The 14,731-nt window shown below is 40.5% G+C and overlaps 1 protein-coding gene across 1 annotated transcript; it reads right to left on the bottom strand.

The window, feature by feature from the left end:
- Positions 1-2,636: 2,636 nt before the first annotated feature.
- Positions 2,637-11,594, bottom strand: nptx2b (neuronal pentraxin IIb). The gene is made up of 5 exons (XM_038274059.1): positions 10,899-11,594; positions 9,962-10,181; positions 9,496-9,740; positions 9,236-9,415; positions 2,637-6,298 (listed from the first exon to the last, which is right to left on the bottom strand). Exons 1-5 carry the CDS (start codon positions 11,319-11,321, stop codon positions 6,068-6,070), a joined length of 1,299 nt encoding a protein of 432 aa, XP_038129987.1. The 5' UTR covers positions 11,322-11,594; the 3' UTR covers positions 2,637-6,067.
- Between the last annotated feature and the right edge of the window lie 3,137 nt (positions 11,595-14,731).

Below are 14,731 nucleotides of genomic sequence, written 5' to 3'. Positions count from 1 at the left end.
CTTCAGTAGTCAATAATAAGAGTGATTTCTGTTTAGAAAATCAGAAGCAGTCATCAGTTAAGGAGGCATTTCCCAAACTTTTGATTCTATAAAACAATATGTGGCAGCCTGTCAGTGAGGTTCGGTTATGCTTCACCTACTTCTCATACTCTAACTAATATTCAGGCAGACTGTACGGTCCAGACCGTACAGCTTACAACAGCACACATGTAGAAGTAGATTTTTCCAACATTCTCAAAGCCTCTTCATGCCACCAACTAATTTCTTTTCGTTTCTTAAGCTGATGATTGTGGAAATATTTATGTAAATGTCAGCATTATTTATATAGCACATTTAACAGCAGCTAAAGTTGACCATATTGCTCTACAACTGCATTATACGTGCAATAGATAGGTAAAACGATGATTACAAGATAAACAAACATTTAAAAAAGAAACAAATAAATAATGGTAATACATGACGCCTGCTTAGCTTGGGTTGAAGGCCGGTGCAAAGAAGTTTTCAACAACAACTTAAAAAAAACAATAGGCTGGGCCATTTTAACATTCAACAGAGTGCTCTACCTGAGCCTATGTTGTATTTCTATGGGTAAATTTATATGATGTCTCAAGATATTTATATTAACGAACTCTAGCTTTTGCTAGTTTACCATGTTTTCCTGCATGGAAAGTCTGCTTAATTATAAATTTTTCAAGATGAACGATTTGTTACATCAGGAAGATGAAAGATTTGTTACATCAGGAAGTTCTGACCTTGCGGTGAGGTCACTAACATCGCATCATTTGGCTGAATGACTGAATGAGAAAGCATAAACTTAGCTTTTAGATGCCACCGTGGTGAAAACATGATTGACACAATAAACCCAAATTGCACAACAAAAAGCATTTATCACACCTGTTCACTTATAAAATGTGTCTGACATTTGATTTTTCAGTTTTTCCATTTTTGGTTTATCTGGGGTTACTTTTTGATTAGAATCTAAAGTGACGGGTGCAGACTAAATGAGTCTGTATATTGCAAAAACGTTTGGCCTCCATGTGGTTCCATGCTGTCCTCTAGTGGCATTTGTTTAATTCAAACCTGTAAAGAATAAAGTAAAGTCATCCTTTAACAAATACCCTAAAAACAGTGCAAAAAATGTATACATAGATACATAATAAAAATGGATACAGTTCTATTATAATTTTTATCATTCAAAAGTACAACTTACTTCCTTCCATCCCTTCCATTAAAACATATTCTTCTCTTCTCAAGTTATGTAATAATACTCTTAATAAGACTCAGAAACGAATCATATGTTTAATGCTTAGTTTTCTATATGAATAAACACAAATACAATAATAAGCTCTAATGGTATATATTACTAGGATTTAAAAAAAAATGTTTCCGGTTGAAATATGAATTCCTACCATTATAAATACCCCCAGCGTTGTCTGATGCACAGTATGCACAACTTTTTCTTTTTTACATTTGTTTATATAAATTTGTTACTAATAGACTGCATCATGCCTACATGAAAAATATGCTTCTAGGAATGTGAGGCTGATCCAGAGTTCCCCCTGATTGCCCCCCAGTTCCTCCACATGTCCAGGTTCTGGTGTAGCCCTTTCAAACTTCAGCGCTGACAGGTTTGATGGAAGGCAGACATCAAACCTGTCTGACTGCAAAGATTGGAATTTATTGTATGATTGTCTGACTAGAAAGAGTCAGTGACATCGTCCTACAAACCTTTATTGTGAATCTTTACATTGGTGGCATGTCTCTAGGATACATCTTGGTTTGGTGGAAAACCAGCTAAAAATAAAAGCCTAGTCCATATTTGCAAAAGACTGCCTCCTTGGAGAGGTTACGCTGAGAAGCTAAACTTAGCCCTTAGCCGCTGACCTTAGATTTCATAAGTTTAAGGTAAGACTCAGCAGCAGAATTACCTACCAGAATTACCTACAGCATTGCTGTAGATGCTGACCCCAGAAATGTGTCAGCATCTACAGCAAGTAAACTAGCTTCCATTGGATAAAATTTTAATGCCAGGAAGTATATTAACAACCAAGAAAAAAAAAATATCAAACACAAATATTTCTCATCTTAACTTTAGAATCTTTTAACAATTGCTGCCTACCGGTAGTTGAGTTTTTAGACTATTTAAAAGTCTGATGCAGTTTGGACTTCAAAAAGGTTCACTTCACCACATCAAATACTATGAGATCCTGGTTTTGTAGTCTATTTATCCTGGTTTATAAATTGACATTTTAATGTATAAGACTTTGACAAAATAGTGATTAAATTCAGAGGTTGAAAATAAAACATCTCAGAACCCTTTCTGAACAGTTTCTGATGGCACCAGCTTCCCACTGGACCTCCTACCATCAGTTAAGCATTGCTAATACCACATAGCGCACCTGTTGTTTGACCCGAGCCGACTGAGCCTGAAGATCCCACGCAACCTGTGCTGGTAACAACACACGTCACACCTGTTTCACCAGCTTAACAGATACAGGACACCAGGGGGCTCTAAACTGATGAGCAATCACCCTTAAGCACAGACAAAGTTCATCAACGTTCAATCTCCCGGGGTTAAATACAGAACACACGTTATCACAACTGAGGAAAAAAAACAAATAAAAGACAGAAGGAAATTTGATGTGCAACATTGATTTATTTGCTCATTATGTGAGGTCAAAGCATGTAAAAAAAAAATATATTTAATGGCACTTAAACATCCATGGGAAGGCCATGAGGCAATATGGGTTATGCTAACACAGAAAAGCTTTAACAATAGGAACTTTTACATAATAATTTACATTCAAAAAATACATACTTAAAAGCTGTTTATGGGTTTATACATTTTCTACAATGTAACACACAGAAACAACATCTCAAATAAAAATTAATTTACAGCACTATGAGTAACAGCATTGGGTGGGGGAGGAGAAGGCCAGAGAGAAAGCACTGGAAAGGACTCAGAAATTAACTAAACTCCACCGGCCATCAGGCGGACCACAGGCAGAGTTCCACGTAGTATTTCTACCACAACATGAGGAGGTGTGAAACCAGCCTAATGATTCTGTAAGCTCATTAGGCAGACTTTAATCTTTTCTAGCATCCACGCAGCAGTGAGTTCCCCAGCAGCAAAGTGGTCCAGGATGTGAGGGAGCTGCCGAAGAAGAGGCGGCTTTAATGCCTGAGGGAGCTCTGCCCCATGAAGGACTCAGAACCCTCACCCTGACCTGTAAGGAGCTCATGGTGTCCTCAGAGACCGACTCTACCTGGCCTTCACACATCAGCTGCCTCAACATCAATAGGTCTGATCATCTAATCATGCAAAGGTGTATTATGAATATTATTTTATATTTTTAAACATATATTTAGGACTTTTAATTATTTCTTTGGACAGTTAGGCTTTTATGGACATCTGACAACTTCATGGGTTTTTAAAAACAAGTATAGTGGGTACATGTTTCAATATGCTGTGGATTTCATATAAATACAGACTTAAACATCCAAAAACACTCATTGTTTGGATGCATGTCATTTGACAAGTTTCAGATTAAAAAAATAAAATAAAAAAATCTCTGCAGACTTTTTTAAGCTTCTGGCTGAATGTTTGATCAAATATTATAAGATCTGGTTAAGCTCACTTATTTGAATCTAATTAAAATGGGTGTTCTCCCATTTCTGCTGTAGCTCCCTGTTCTGCTAAAGGTATTCTCCATGATTCCTGGTTATTCCAATGTTTTCCATGTTTCAGTTTGAAAGTCATCTCTTAATACCTAGGAAGGGTATGCCTGCCTGTGTTTTGGCCCTCAATAACAACAAAATGTGTTAAACCGTTTCTAAGTTTGGTATAATTATTAAAGCATTTCTGTTGTCCTCTTTTTTTATTATCCCATCCACTTCAACCAGAACCACAACACAAGGCTGCCCCCACCATGCTTTGCAGTTATATTCTTAGGCCTGAGAACTTCAGTCAATTTCCCTACATCATACAGGGAAACCATTTCATTGAGATGGCTAAATTTTGGACACGTCCCAATAGGACAAATGTCCCAAACCCATATCGAAACCTCTGTAGAATTCCCTTAAAGAAGGCAGACATTAAGCTTCTAGAATGGCTTTGACCATCTCTGATTACAGAGATCCTCTAATTTCCAGACAGAGGCTCATTGATGGATATAAAATATGTTCTCTCTGCCAATTCTAAAGGAACATTTTTTTTAAATTAACTCACTTCTGTTTATAAACAGTTTCACTCTAAGGCTGTATGAGTTAGAGAAGACAGAATAAATTTGAACTATAATCTTGTTCTCAGACCCAATGATGGCTGGAGGTTGGCAGCAGAGCGAAGCCCCAACCGTAACCCTAAACAGGCCCCTTTGTGAATAACTGGGTAAAGATGATGTAGGCTGTTGTCTAACCAGAAAATGGGCTTTAGAACGAAATCATAAAAAAATCTAAATTATTCTTACATTCATGCTGCTGGTTAATTGAAGCTAGCAATAATATACTGCTCAAAAAATAAAGGGAACACGTAAACAGCACAATATAAGCTCAAATCAAACTTCTGTAAAATCAAACCATCCACTTAGGAATGTTCATGCTGTTGTGCAAATGGAATACACAACAGTGGACACAATAAGCAATTAGCAAGAAACACTCAATAAAATGGTCTGCAGCCAGGGACCATAGACAACTTCTCAGTACCTATGCTTTCTGGCTGATGTTTTGGTCACTTTTGAATGTTGATGGTGCTTTTACAATCATGGTAGGATGAGACAGACTCTACAACCCAAATAAGTGACTCAGGTAGTGCAGGCCATCCAGAACAGCACCTCTATGGCAGGAAGGTTTGCTGTGTCTGTCAGCATAGCGTCCAGAGGCTGGGGGTGCTACAATGAGACAGGCCAGTACACCAGGAGACGTGGAGGAGGCGGCAGGAGGGCAATAACCCAGCAGCAGAACTGCTACCTCTGCCTTTGTGCAAGGAGGAACAGCAGGAGTACTGCCAGAGCCCGGCAAAATGACCTCTATCCGGCTACAAATGTGCATGTGCCTGCACAAACAGTTAGAGACCAACTCCACAAGGATGGTATGAGGGTCTGACATCAACAGATGGGGGTTGTGTTCACAGCCCAACACTGTGCTGGATGTTTGCCTTTGCCAGATAATGCCGGGATTGGTGAATTGGCCACTGACGCCCTGTGATTTCCCAGATGAAAGCATCTCCACATTGAGCACATGGGATGGATGTGACAGAGCTAGAGACACTGTGGAGATTGGTCTGCTGCCATCAAAATCCTTCAGCATGACTGGTTTGGCAGTGGGTCAGTAATGCTGTGGGCTGGCATATCTTTAGAGGGCAGCACACCCTTTCATGTGCTTGGCAGAGGTAGCATGACTGCCATTAGATACCGAGATGAGATCTTTAGAGCCCTATTGAGACCACATGCTGGTGTGGGTGGTCCTGGGTGCCTCCTAATGCAAGACAATGCAAGACCTCATGCAGCCGGAGTGTGTCAGTAGTTCCTGCAAGTAGTTCCTTAGATCTGAATCAGATTGAGCATATCTAGGACATTGTGCCTCGATCCATCAAACAATGTCACATTGCACCACAGACTTTCTAGGAGTTAGCAGATGCTTTAGTGCAGGTGTGGGAGGAGATCCCTCAGAAGACCATTCACCACCTTATCAGGAGCATGCCCAGGCATTGTAGGGAGATCATACATACACACATATTTTGACCTGTTTTAAGGACATTAGATCACACTTGGATCAGCCTGTAGTGTGTTTTTACACTTTCATTTTTTATGTTACTCCATTGCCTCCATTGGTTAATAGATTTTACTTCCATCGATGATTTTGTGTGATTTTGTTGTCAGCACATTCATCTGTGCAAAACAAAGTATTCAATGAGAATATTTCATTCATTCAGATCTAGGATATGTTATTTGAGTGTTCCCTTTATGTTTTTGAGTAGTGTACAGGTTTCACAGTAAGAGTGGTCAGTCGCTTAAACGGTCATTTGTTAAGCTGATGGAAATAATAACACCAGGGACAGAAACAAAAAGCTCTAAACCTTTGGCAGCCTCTCCTGACATATCTCCAGGGGGCGCTTAAATGCCCCCCTCCCAAAAACCTCAACATTGCTCGACAGCCAGGAAATGACGTTACCGGCGAGATAGGAGCTGCAGTTTGCCATCGACTGGATCTCCACGGGCTTCAGGACACGGTCCCAAATGTTCACCTGACTCAGCTCACCCACAAAAGCTTGTCCAGCATCGAAACGCCCGCCTACCACATCCTGTGAGGGTCATAAATAGCAAAGTCAGCAACAGGAATGCCAATGTTAAGGGGGCGGGGGGGGGGCAATAAATGCTTTGTTTTAATTGCCTAATGTTTCAAGGTCAAATATAGTCCTATGGCAATCTTTGATGGAGGCACGAACTTTGAATGTTGAAAACAGTGTCCAGAACCCCTTTTAAATGAAGGTCCGTTCTGGTCGTACTTCAACAGCTAAGATTAGATGAGAACAAAACATTTTGGCTTGCATAAAACAAGTATGGAAATAAAACTGCACATCCCCCTGGACATCCTCACAGAGAAGCACATGGAGGCTGCATCATGCAGTGGGTAGTCTATTCTTCATTAGATACAGAGAAGTTTATAACAGTTGATAAGAGGTGAATGGAGATAAATACATGAAAATCCTGAAGGAAAATTTCCCTTAACATCCTGGCTAAAGATACGATGAATAATTTAGATCAAACTATATTCATGTGTTAGAATGACCTAGTCAAAGTCCTGAACAAAATCTGACCAAGAGTTCAATGAAAGACTTAAACAACTTTGAAGGGTCTGCTTTACATGGCTAGCAGAAGCTAATGATGATTTTATACAGTACTGAATCAGAATCATTAGTGGATTATCATTACTTCCCTTCCCTCTGCAGGATATCATCTACAGTATAAGGTATTTAGGGTTAAAATTCTCTGCATCCATCTTAAAAAACACATGGAAACCACTTGGAAACCCAGAGAAAAAAGGTTTTGAGGTGGAATAAGGTTTTGAGCTTTAAGTTGAGCCTGTTTTCAGCTTTCTGGGGTTCAGGGTCCAAACAGCTAACATTAGCGTCAAAATGAGGCATAAAAGTAAAACTTTACAGAGAAACACCAACCAATCAGCATCCAGTAGTAGGTCCTCTATTGTGACCAAACTCATTGCTTGAGATGATCAATAAGGGTCTATTTGACAAAGATAATCTGATTAAATACAAAACCCACAGACTGAGGTTCAGACCATCCCCTTCACGGTTTCTGGTTCCATCAGTTTAAAGTTCTCCAGGTCCTGAAGAAGCAAAGCAGTCCCAAACCACCACAGTACCACCACCGTGTTTGACAGCAAAATTGGGTCCTGAAGTATTGTGTCTGGTTACACCGGGTCCAAATGTAACATCACCCAAACAAATATAGAATATCCAGTTTTAATTCTTCAGTCCACAGAACATTTTCCTAGAGGTCTGGATGATAATCAAGATGTTTATTTTTGGCAAACAACAGACATGCCTTTGTGTTCTTTTGGGCCAGCAGTGGCTCTGGTCTTTTGGTAGAAGAGACCATAATGTTTTGTTTCCCAGATATCTTTCAGACCAATTCATGCTGTGAGATACAGTAGGTTCCTTTTAGGTGAGTACTTGATTGAATAGTTCAGGGCAGTTATAATACCTCAGTGTGGAAGCAAAATCTATGTAAAGTTACCAAACAATGTGGTTAATCACATTTAATTAATCTTTTAATCCAGGCTGGTTTTGATTCTATTCTATTCTATACTTAGTTTGTTTTTGTTTTTCTTTGTAAAGCAAATTGTCATTTAAAAGCTTAAAGGAATAGTACACCCAAAACATGATTAGCCTTCATTTTCTACTCACCTCCATGCTGAACAACACTCTGGAGTACTTTTTTGATATCTCAAATGCATCTGGAGATCTGGGAGACTTCTTGCTGTCTGCTGACATTCAAATAATGGAGGTCTATGGCGCCCGAGACAGAAAGGTCCACAAAAGTCCACAAAAACTTGTCAATATTCCTCCATACTGCTCGTCCAATGTAATCCAAGTGTCCTGAGTGGGTAGCATCCAGAATTTACTCGAAACGAAGTCATTTAGAACGTTTTAGAGCCTAAACAGTAGTGTATAGGATTTCCTAATAGCGCCCCCATGCGCGCTCACGATTCTACGGAAGCCGGCAGACCAAACCAGCGCATTCAGCTCGGCAAAGAACTCATGCTCTTCCTCAACACTGAAGTCCTCAGACATTTTTCTTTCGTTGTTTCTTTCTTTGCACAGGTAAACAGCACATTTCTTCTTCTACGCTTGCATTATCGGCAGACCAGACGCTGAATGCGCACTTCCTTCCGGTTTGGTCTGCCGGCTTCCGTAGAATCGTGAGCGCGCATGGGGGCGCTATTAGGAAATCCTATACACTACTGTTTATGCTCTAAAAACATTCTAAATGACTTCGTTTCGAGTAAATTCTGGATGCTACCCACTCAGGACACTTGGATTACATTGGACGAGCAGTATGGAGGAATATTGACACGTTTTTGTGGACTTTTATGGACCTTTCTGTCTCGGGCGCCATGGACCTCCATTATTTGAATGTCAGCAGACAGCAAGAAGCCTCCCAGATCTCCAGATGCATTTGAGATATCAAAAAAGTACTCCAGAGTGTTGTTCAGCATGGAGGTGAGTAGAAAATGAAGGCTAATCATGTTTTGGGTGTACTATTCCTTTAAGTTTGAATTTACAAACTGATTTGAAAAATCAAAAACAGAGGGAAACTGTCATAATTTTAAGGCTACGTAAAATCCCCTCCCTTTTTCTCTGCTTTTAACCAGTACTGTTTATGCGGGGATCAAGCTGATATCACACCCTAAAGTTATGGCCTAAATCAGGAATGCCCAAAGTTGGTCCTCAAGGGCCGTTGTCCTACAATTTTCAATATTTCTCAGCTTCAGCAGAGCTGATTCTGATGATTACAGTTAATCAAAAGCCTGTTAATCAGCTACAAATGGAAATCAGCTGTGCAGGAGCAAGGAAACCTTCAAAAACTGCAATACAGCAGCCCAGCAGGACCGATATTGGGTATGTCTGGCCTAAATGAAGTATCAGAAAGATGAAGATGGTTTGATTCTTTTAAAAAATCATTTGTGTGGTCCTGAGAGCAGAGCTGCATGTGGTTACCTGCTCCTGCCCCAGGATGATGGCTCCTCCAGGTTTGATGGGGTGCCATGCCGCAAGGTTGTCTCCGGTTCCCAGTTTCTCCCCGTCCTGGTAGGCCTCCCACTGGCCATCTCGTGTGGTCCAGCAGATGCAGATGTGGTGCCATTGGCCGTCCCTTACTTCCAGGGGAAGCTGGGCAACCTGAACCACAGCAATATTTTACGTTATAAGGCTTTCTGTTTTATTCTGCCATCTTACTCAACATCAGCCCGGCTGCTTGCCTTGTCATTAATGAGCAGCTCGATTGGGTTGTTCCCCCACTCTATCAGCACAATCTCATTAGCTTGCCCTGGGACGCCATAGGAGAAAGGTGTTCCGACACCGGGGCTGGCACTGGACTTGATCCACATGCAGAGGGTGAAGGCATACATCTCTGGCAAGGTCTTGGTGATTCGGCCATAGAGGTAGTTGGTCCTTTGAGGGAGGGACAGCTTAAACTGCTCAGGGGACTTAAAGTCTCCCCCACCTAGTTTAAAGGTAAAACAAAAGGAAGGTTAGAGCATTTACAGGTAAAACCAACATATCTTTATGTATTAGAACTACAACTATTCTCAATTCCAAACTTGTTTGTCACAAAACAATCTGTGATATTTGTCTGCAAAGAAATAAATATGGAGGTTAATAGAAATGACTGTGAGGTGATGAATCTCTGACCATCCTATAGGAAGACATTTAGGTCCTCTGTACCTTTCTCCAGCTCGCTGATTCTCTCCACCAGTGCGTTCAGGGTGCTCTCTGTCTTCAGCCTATAAGCGGCCGTGGCGTTGGACAGCTGGCTCTTCTCCTCCTCCAGGCTACTGACTTTCTTCAGGAGCTGTTTCTCCAGCTCCCCGAGCCGACGCTGAAGCAGGTCGCGGAGTTCGCTGGGGAACGAGGCTCCGGATAAGTTGGCCCTCATTTGCTGTTGCTACAGAAGGAGTGGAGGAGATCATCAACAGGAAGTACACAAGGTAATCAGGTGCATTCAACCAAAGGAGATTTCCAAGAGATGATTACATCACCATGCTTGTTGCTCTTACTTTTTTTTTATTATTATTTTTTAGTTCTAGATATAATTCTGGTTCTTAAGGGTTTTCGGTATCATTTGAGCCATTTTCTTTATATGAATGAGGCAAATTAAGAGTGATAGAAGGAATACATAATACATAATAAAAAGAGGGGAGGGGTTAGCTCTGGGGCATAACAGCATTTATCTTTTATTAATTTTTTTTTTTTTTGTCTTTTTTATCACATTATAACCGAATGACATGTTTGGGGACCAGGGAAGAACTTTTAACTCAGAAGATTGCAAACATTCAGGTACCAAAAAACAACATTTAAAATCTTTTTTTTTTTTTTTTTAACCACCATTACAACTAAACCTTTCCAAAACTTCATGACCTCAAAGCTGCCCAGTTTGGATGATTAGTGGCCTCTTTCTGAACCGCCTTTGAACCTTGAAGCACACCTGATTAGTGTAGCCCTTCTAAAAATACTTATTCTGCAATTAATATGTATGATTATTCAAATTAGAAAAACTGCTTTATTGTGTTATTATCGTTATTATTGTTACAAATACTAATCAAACAGCGGTTTTACGCACGGGATTTGTGCTGTTTTAAGGCTACTGGTGGCAATAGGTTACCTCCAGGTTCTCCAGGCGCTCTTTGAGCCCCTGCATGGTTTTCCCCAGGCTATCTATGGAGTCGTTTGGGTCTGTGGGGACGTCTCCCATCGTGTTCTGCTTCTCTTTCCCCCACGAAGCCCCCTTTCCGTACTTCCTATCTGTAATGGCCGAGGCGCAGAGGGACAGCTTGGTGGTCAGCTCGTTGATGGTCCCATGCTGCTTGGAGATCGTCTCTTTCTGTTGGAGAATCGTCTCCCGTAGCTGCATGACAGTGTTCCGGAGCTCCTCTTCCTGACCTCCGACGCTGAGGTCCGGCAGTAATGTCACAGGGCAGCCGACATCACCGCTGATGGGTACTGCCCGGCAGATGAACCGCTTTCCATCATCAGGCTGAGCGCTTAGCGCGCAAAAGCATAATAATCCGCACAAGAGTGAAAACATCCTGGTTCGGTCAGAGAGAACCGACCTGCAGGGTGAAACCTCCGAACTTTGACCCCAAAACCCCGCAGTTTCTTTGCGTAAAACTTGGTCGGCAGGAGGTCCGGTCTTTACTGCCGTTTCCCTCTGAGCAGCGCCATGACCAAGGAGCAAAAGCAAGAAAATCCGATCAAGTGTGAGTCTGTCACTGTAAGCCCGCTAATGTTGCCCGCACTAATAAGACTATTTCTGGCGCAGAGAGCGCGCACAGTGTGGTGCTGAACAGACAGCTCCCAACGCCAAAGCGGATTACCAAAAAAGGTGTCTGTGAAAAGACTGTGATTGGTTGGATGGGGCTGACGTCACTTCCAGCAGTTTACCTGTTCATTGGTGAAGTTTATTAGATGACCAAGTGTCCCTTTTCCATTTCCAGTCTGGTTTCCAGCTGCTGTATCTTCAGTTCCTAAGTGGATTAATGTCCACCTGCTGTAGAGCAGCCTGGAATGAACCTGAATTATTTATTTATCTATAAATTTTACAGGATGACAGAAGTGGTTCTCTTTGAATCGAAGGTTGTAATCAAAACTCCCATTCTAGGTCACATACAAAAAAAAAAAAAAAATCCCAGATCTTAATTAGTAAACTAGACTGACAGACAGTTAGACAAACAGAAAGGGTTATATTACAGGGTAGTGATTACAGAAATAATCAATTTCAGCTTCAGTGGTTGTCGCAGTACATAGTCTAAATATTTTTTCATTCATTTATTGTCTCTTTTTGAAAATATAAAATACAAATCACGTCTGGATTTTAAAGTAAAAGTCGTGTTGACCTGAAATAATGTTTAAAGATTCTTGGTTGAATGATCAAGCTAACCCAAGGTCCTGGACCACAGATACCTTAAAAACTGAACTGATGATTTTGCATACACTTTATAGACATCAATCCAAATACCAGTGATAATACAAATATCACTGACTAAAGCGAGGGGACCGTTTACTAATAATAATATTAACATTGTGAAACCACTGTTTTCTGGCCACCCTGGGCAGATTTCCATAAATCACTACTATCATTGATGTTCTCCGCTCCTGTAATTGCAAAAGTACACAGATTGACGTCGAAGGCCAGAATTACACCCATCAGAACATGGCAGTTCTGGAATAAAGCCCGCAGTGAAGAAACAGCGTGTGGCAGTAAACAATTAAGCCCTGTTTGCGCGCCTCACTGTAAAAGGTCAATAAAGCCTGGTGTGCTGAGGGGAAGACATACCACTGTGCTTTGCTCTCATGTACTTCATCACAGGCAGGAAGGGATTTGTTTTCTTTTTAATGAAGTGAAAAGTGATGGAAGCCTCTGCTATCTGATTTATCAGCTTCACATGTTTCAGCTAAACACCTGAGGGCTAGTTCCAGCCAATTAAAGTCAAACTGGTGTGTCATAGTGACTCAAAGTGTTTTTGAAAAATCCCTGAGGATATGGTTGTTTGGGAAAAGTTTTTAACCTCATCTAAAAATATGTTAGTGAAGCCATGTTGATAAATGTTCATGTAAGAAGAAAAGGAATGTTATAAAAACAAAACATTAGAAGAGGATGGTGGCCTGAACAGCTGAGATGACCTACATGGTATCTTCTGTAAATGTGACTCATTGAATATGCTGCACATCTTCTATAAGTCTGTTGTGGAGGGAGTGATCTCTTCCAAAATCATCTGTAAGGGTAACAGCATCAGAGCTAAGGACTTAAAAAACCTCAAGAAGCAAATTAATAGGGCCAGCTCTGTTCTTGGAATTCCTCGAGAACAACTGGAGATTATTTCACAAAGAATAATTCTTCATAAAGTGAAGAAAATTATGTACAACAGTGAGCATCCTCTTCAGAAGATATTTAAACTTCAACATCAGCATCAATAGGGCTTCTCCAGATCCGGTGGAAGACAGACAGCAACAGAAGATCCTTCCTGTCTACAGTTATCAACACCTGATTAAAGAATAACTTATGAGTTATTGCAACATTTAATTTCCCTTTGGAAATTAATAAAATATTTTTCAATGAATTGAATGATACGCGCTTTGAGAACCCTGTGTGTGTTTAGTGGGGGGATGTTGGTAATTGATCCATAAGACCTTTCAATCAGGTTTCCAGTGGGTGCTAGCTTCAGAATGCAATGATTACGTTAAAATTATAGAGCATTCAATGCCTGCTATTTAAGGTTCAAGCTAACTAGAACAACTACATACTTTTCCTTGATAAAAAGCACAGACTTCTATGCATTGTCTTGGGATTTATTTTAATAGATGTCGAACAAAAATCTTGCACGTTCTGGTTCTCTAGGGGGCCCTTTAGCACGCACTTTGGCGCCTGAGAGGGCACTGGGGGACAGTTTAGCACATGTTTTAGCTTCCAATAGGGCACTTTAGCATACGCTTTGCAACAACTGGGGCACAGGGCCACCGCGGGGAGGGGGGCAATATAAGGTAGGAGAACAAAGCTATTTTCCCCAATAGAAGTAGAACACAAATTTGGAAGTGAAAAACTACCTGAATGGTGCAGCCTCATTCTTCACAACTATCTTCTCTAACTTATCTTGGATTACCTTTGTCTGCTCTACAGCTGCAGGCCTTTACTAAACATGACTATGAAATAGTTTAAGCTCAGTAGGATCAAATGAAGAGCTTCTATGAAGAATAGTTCAACTGAATTTCTCAATTGGTTCAGGTGTGAACTTTAACTGGGCCATTTTAACCCTTACATCTGCTTTGATCTAAAACTGGAGCATCAAAATCAAGTCCAATACACCTGAATCTAATAACTTAATTACCTCCTCAGCATGCAGTTCAGTTCTCCAGAGTTCAACTAATGAGCTGATTATGTGACTTAGGTGTGTCAGAGCAGAAACAAATCTAAAAGTGGCAAGACACTTTTGATCTAAACCATTCATTGAGTATCTGGCTGGACATTCAGGGATGGTTTCCTGCTGGGTTTCTCCAGGTTTTATTCCAGGATGGTCCTGGATTAAGTGTTTCTGTCCCAGCATAATACCGCCACCACCTTGTTTCAATTATGATGTACTGTAAATTTTTTGTATGGTTTGGTATTTATCTCTCTTAAACTTAAAGAATTGTTTCATAACCTCTAAACAGAACTAACACTTCCTCCAAGTCTGCTGGGTTCATTCGTCTCTATGATGCTAATTGTTCTCTAATGTTTAGATTAAGTTACAGCTGGACTGTTTTTTTATCCTGTGACTTCTAAAGGTAGATTGTTGTGTTCTAATTAGGTTAAAGGGTGTTAAATAAAAAGTATATTTTTTTAAATTAACATTTTATGACTTCACAACAACAGGCTTGTTTGTCCTGTTCTGTTATGTGGGGAATAAAGGTAAGATTTTTAAAAATGAAAGCATAAAAACATGTTTCCAGTGTGTCATGCTG

Source organism: Cyprinodon tularosa, unplaced genomic scaffold, assembly GCF_016077235.1.
Source record: "Cyprinodon tularosa strain WSP-4 unplaced genomic scaffold, ASM1607723v1 ctg90, whole genome shotgun sequence".
Taxonomy (NCBI): Eukaryota; Metazoa; Chordata; class Actinopteri; order Cyprinodontiformes; family Cyprinodontidae; genus Cyprinodon; species Cyprinodon tularosa.
Note: the sequence above shows the minus strand (reverse complement) of the source record. Positions and strands in the feature narration are given on the sequence as shown.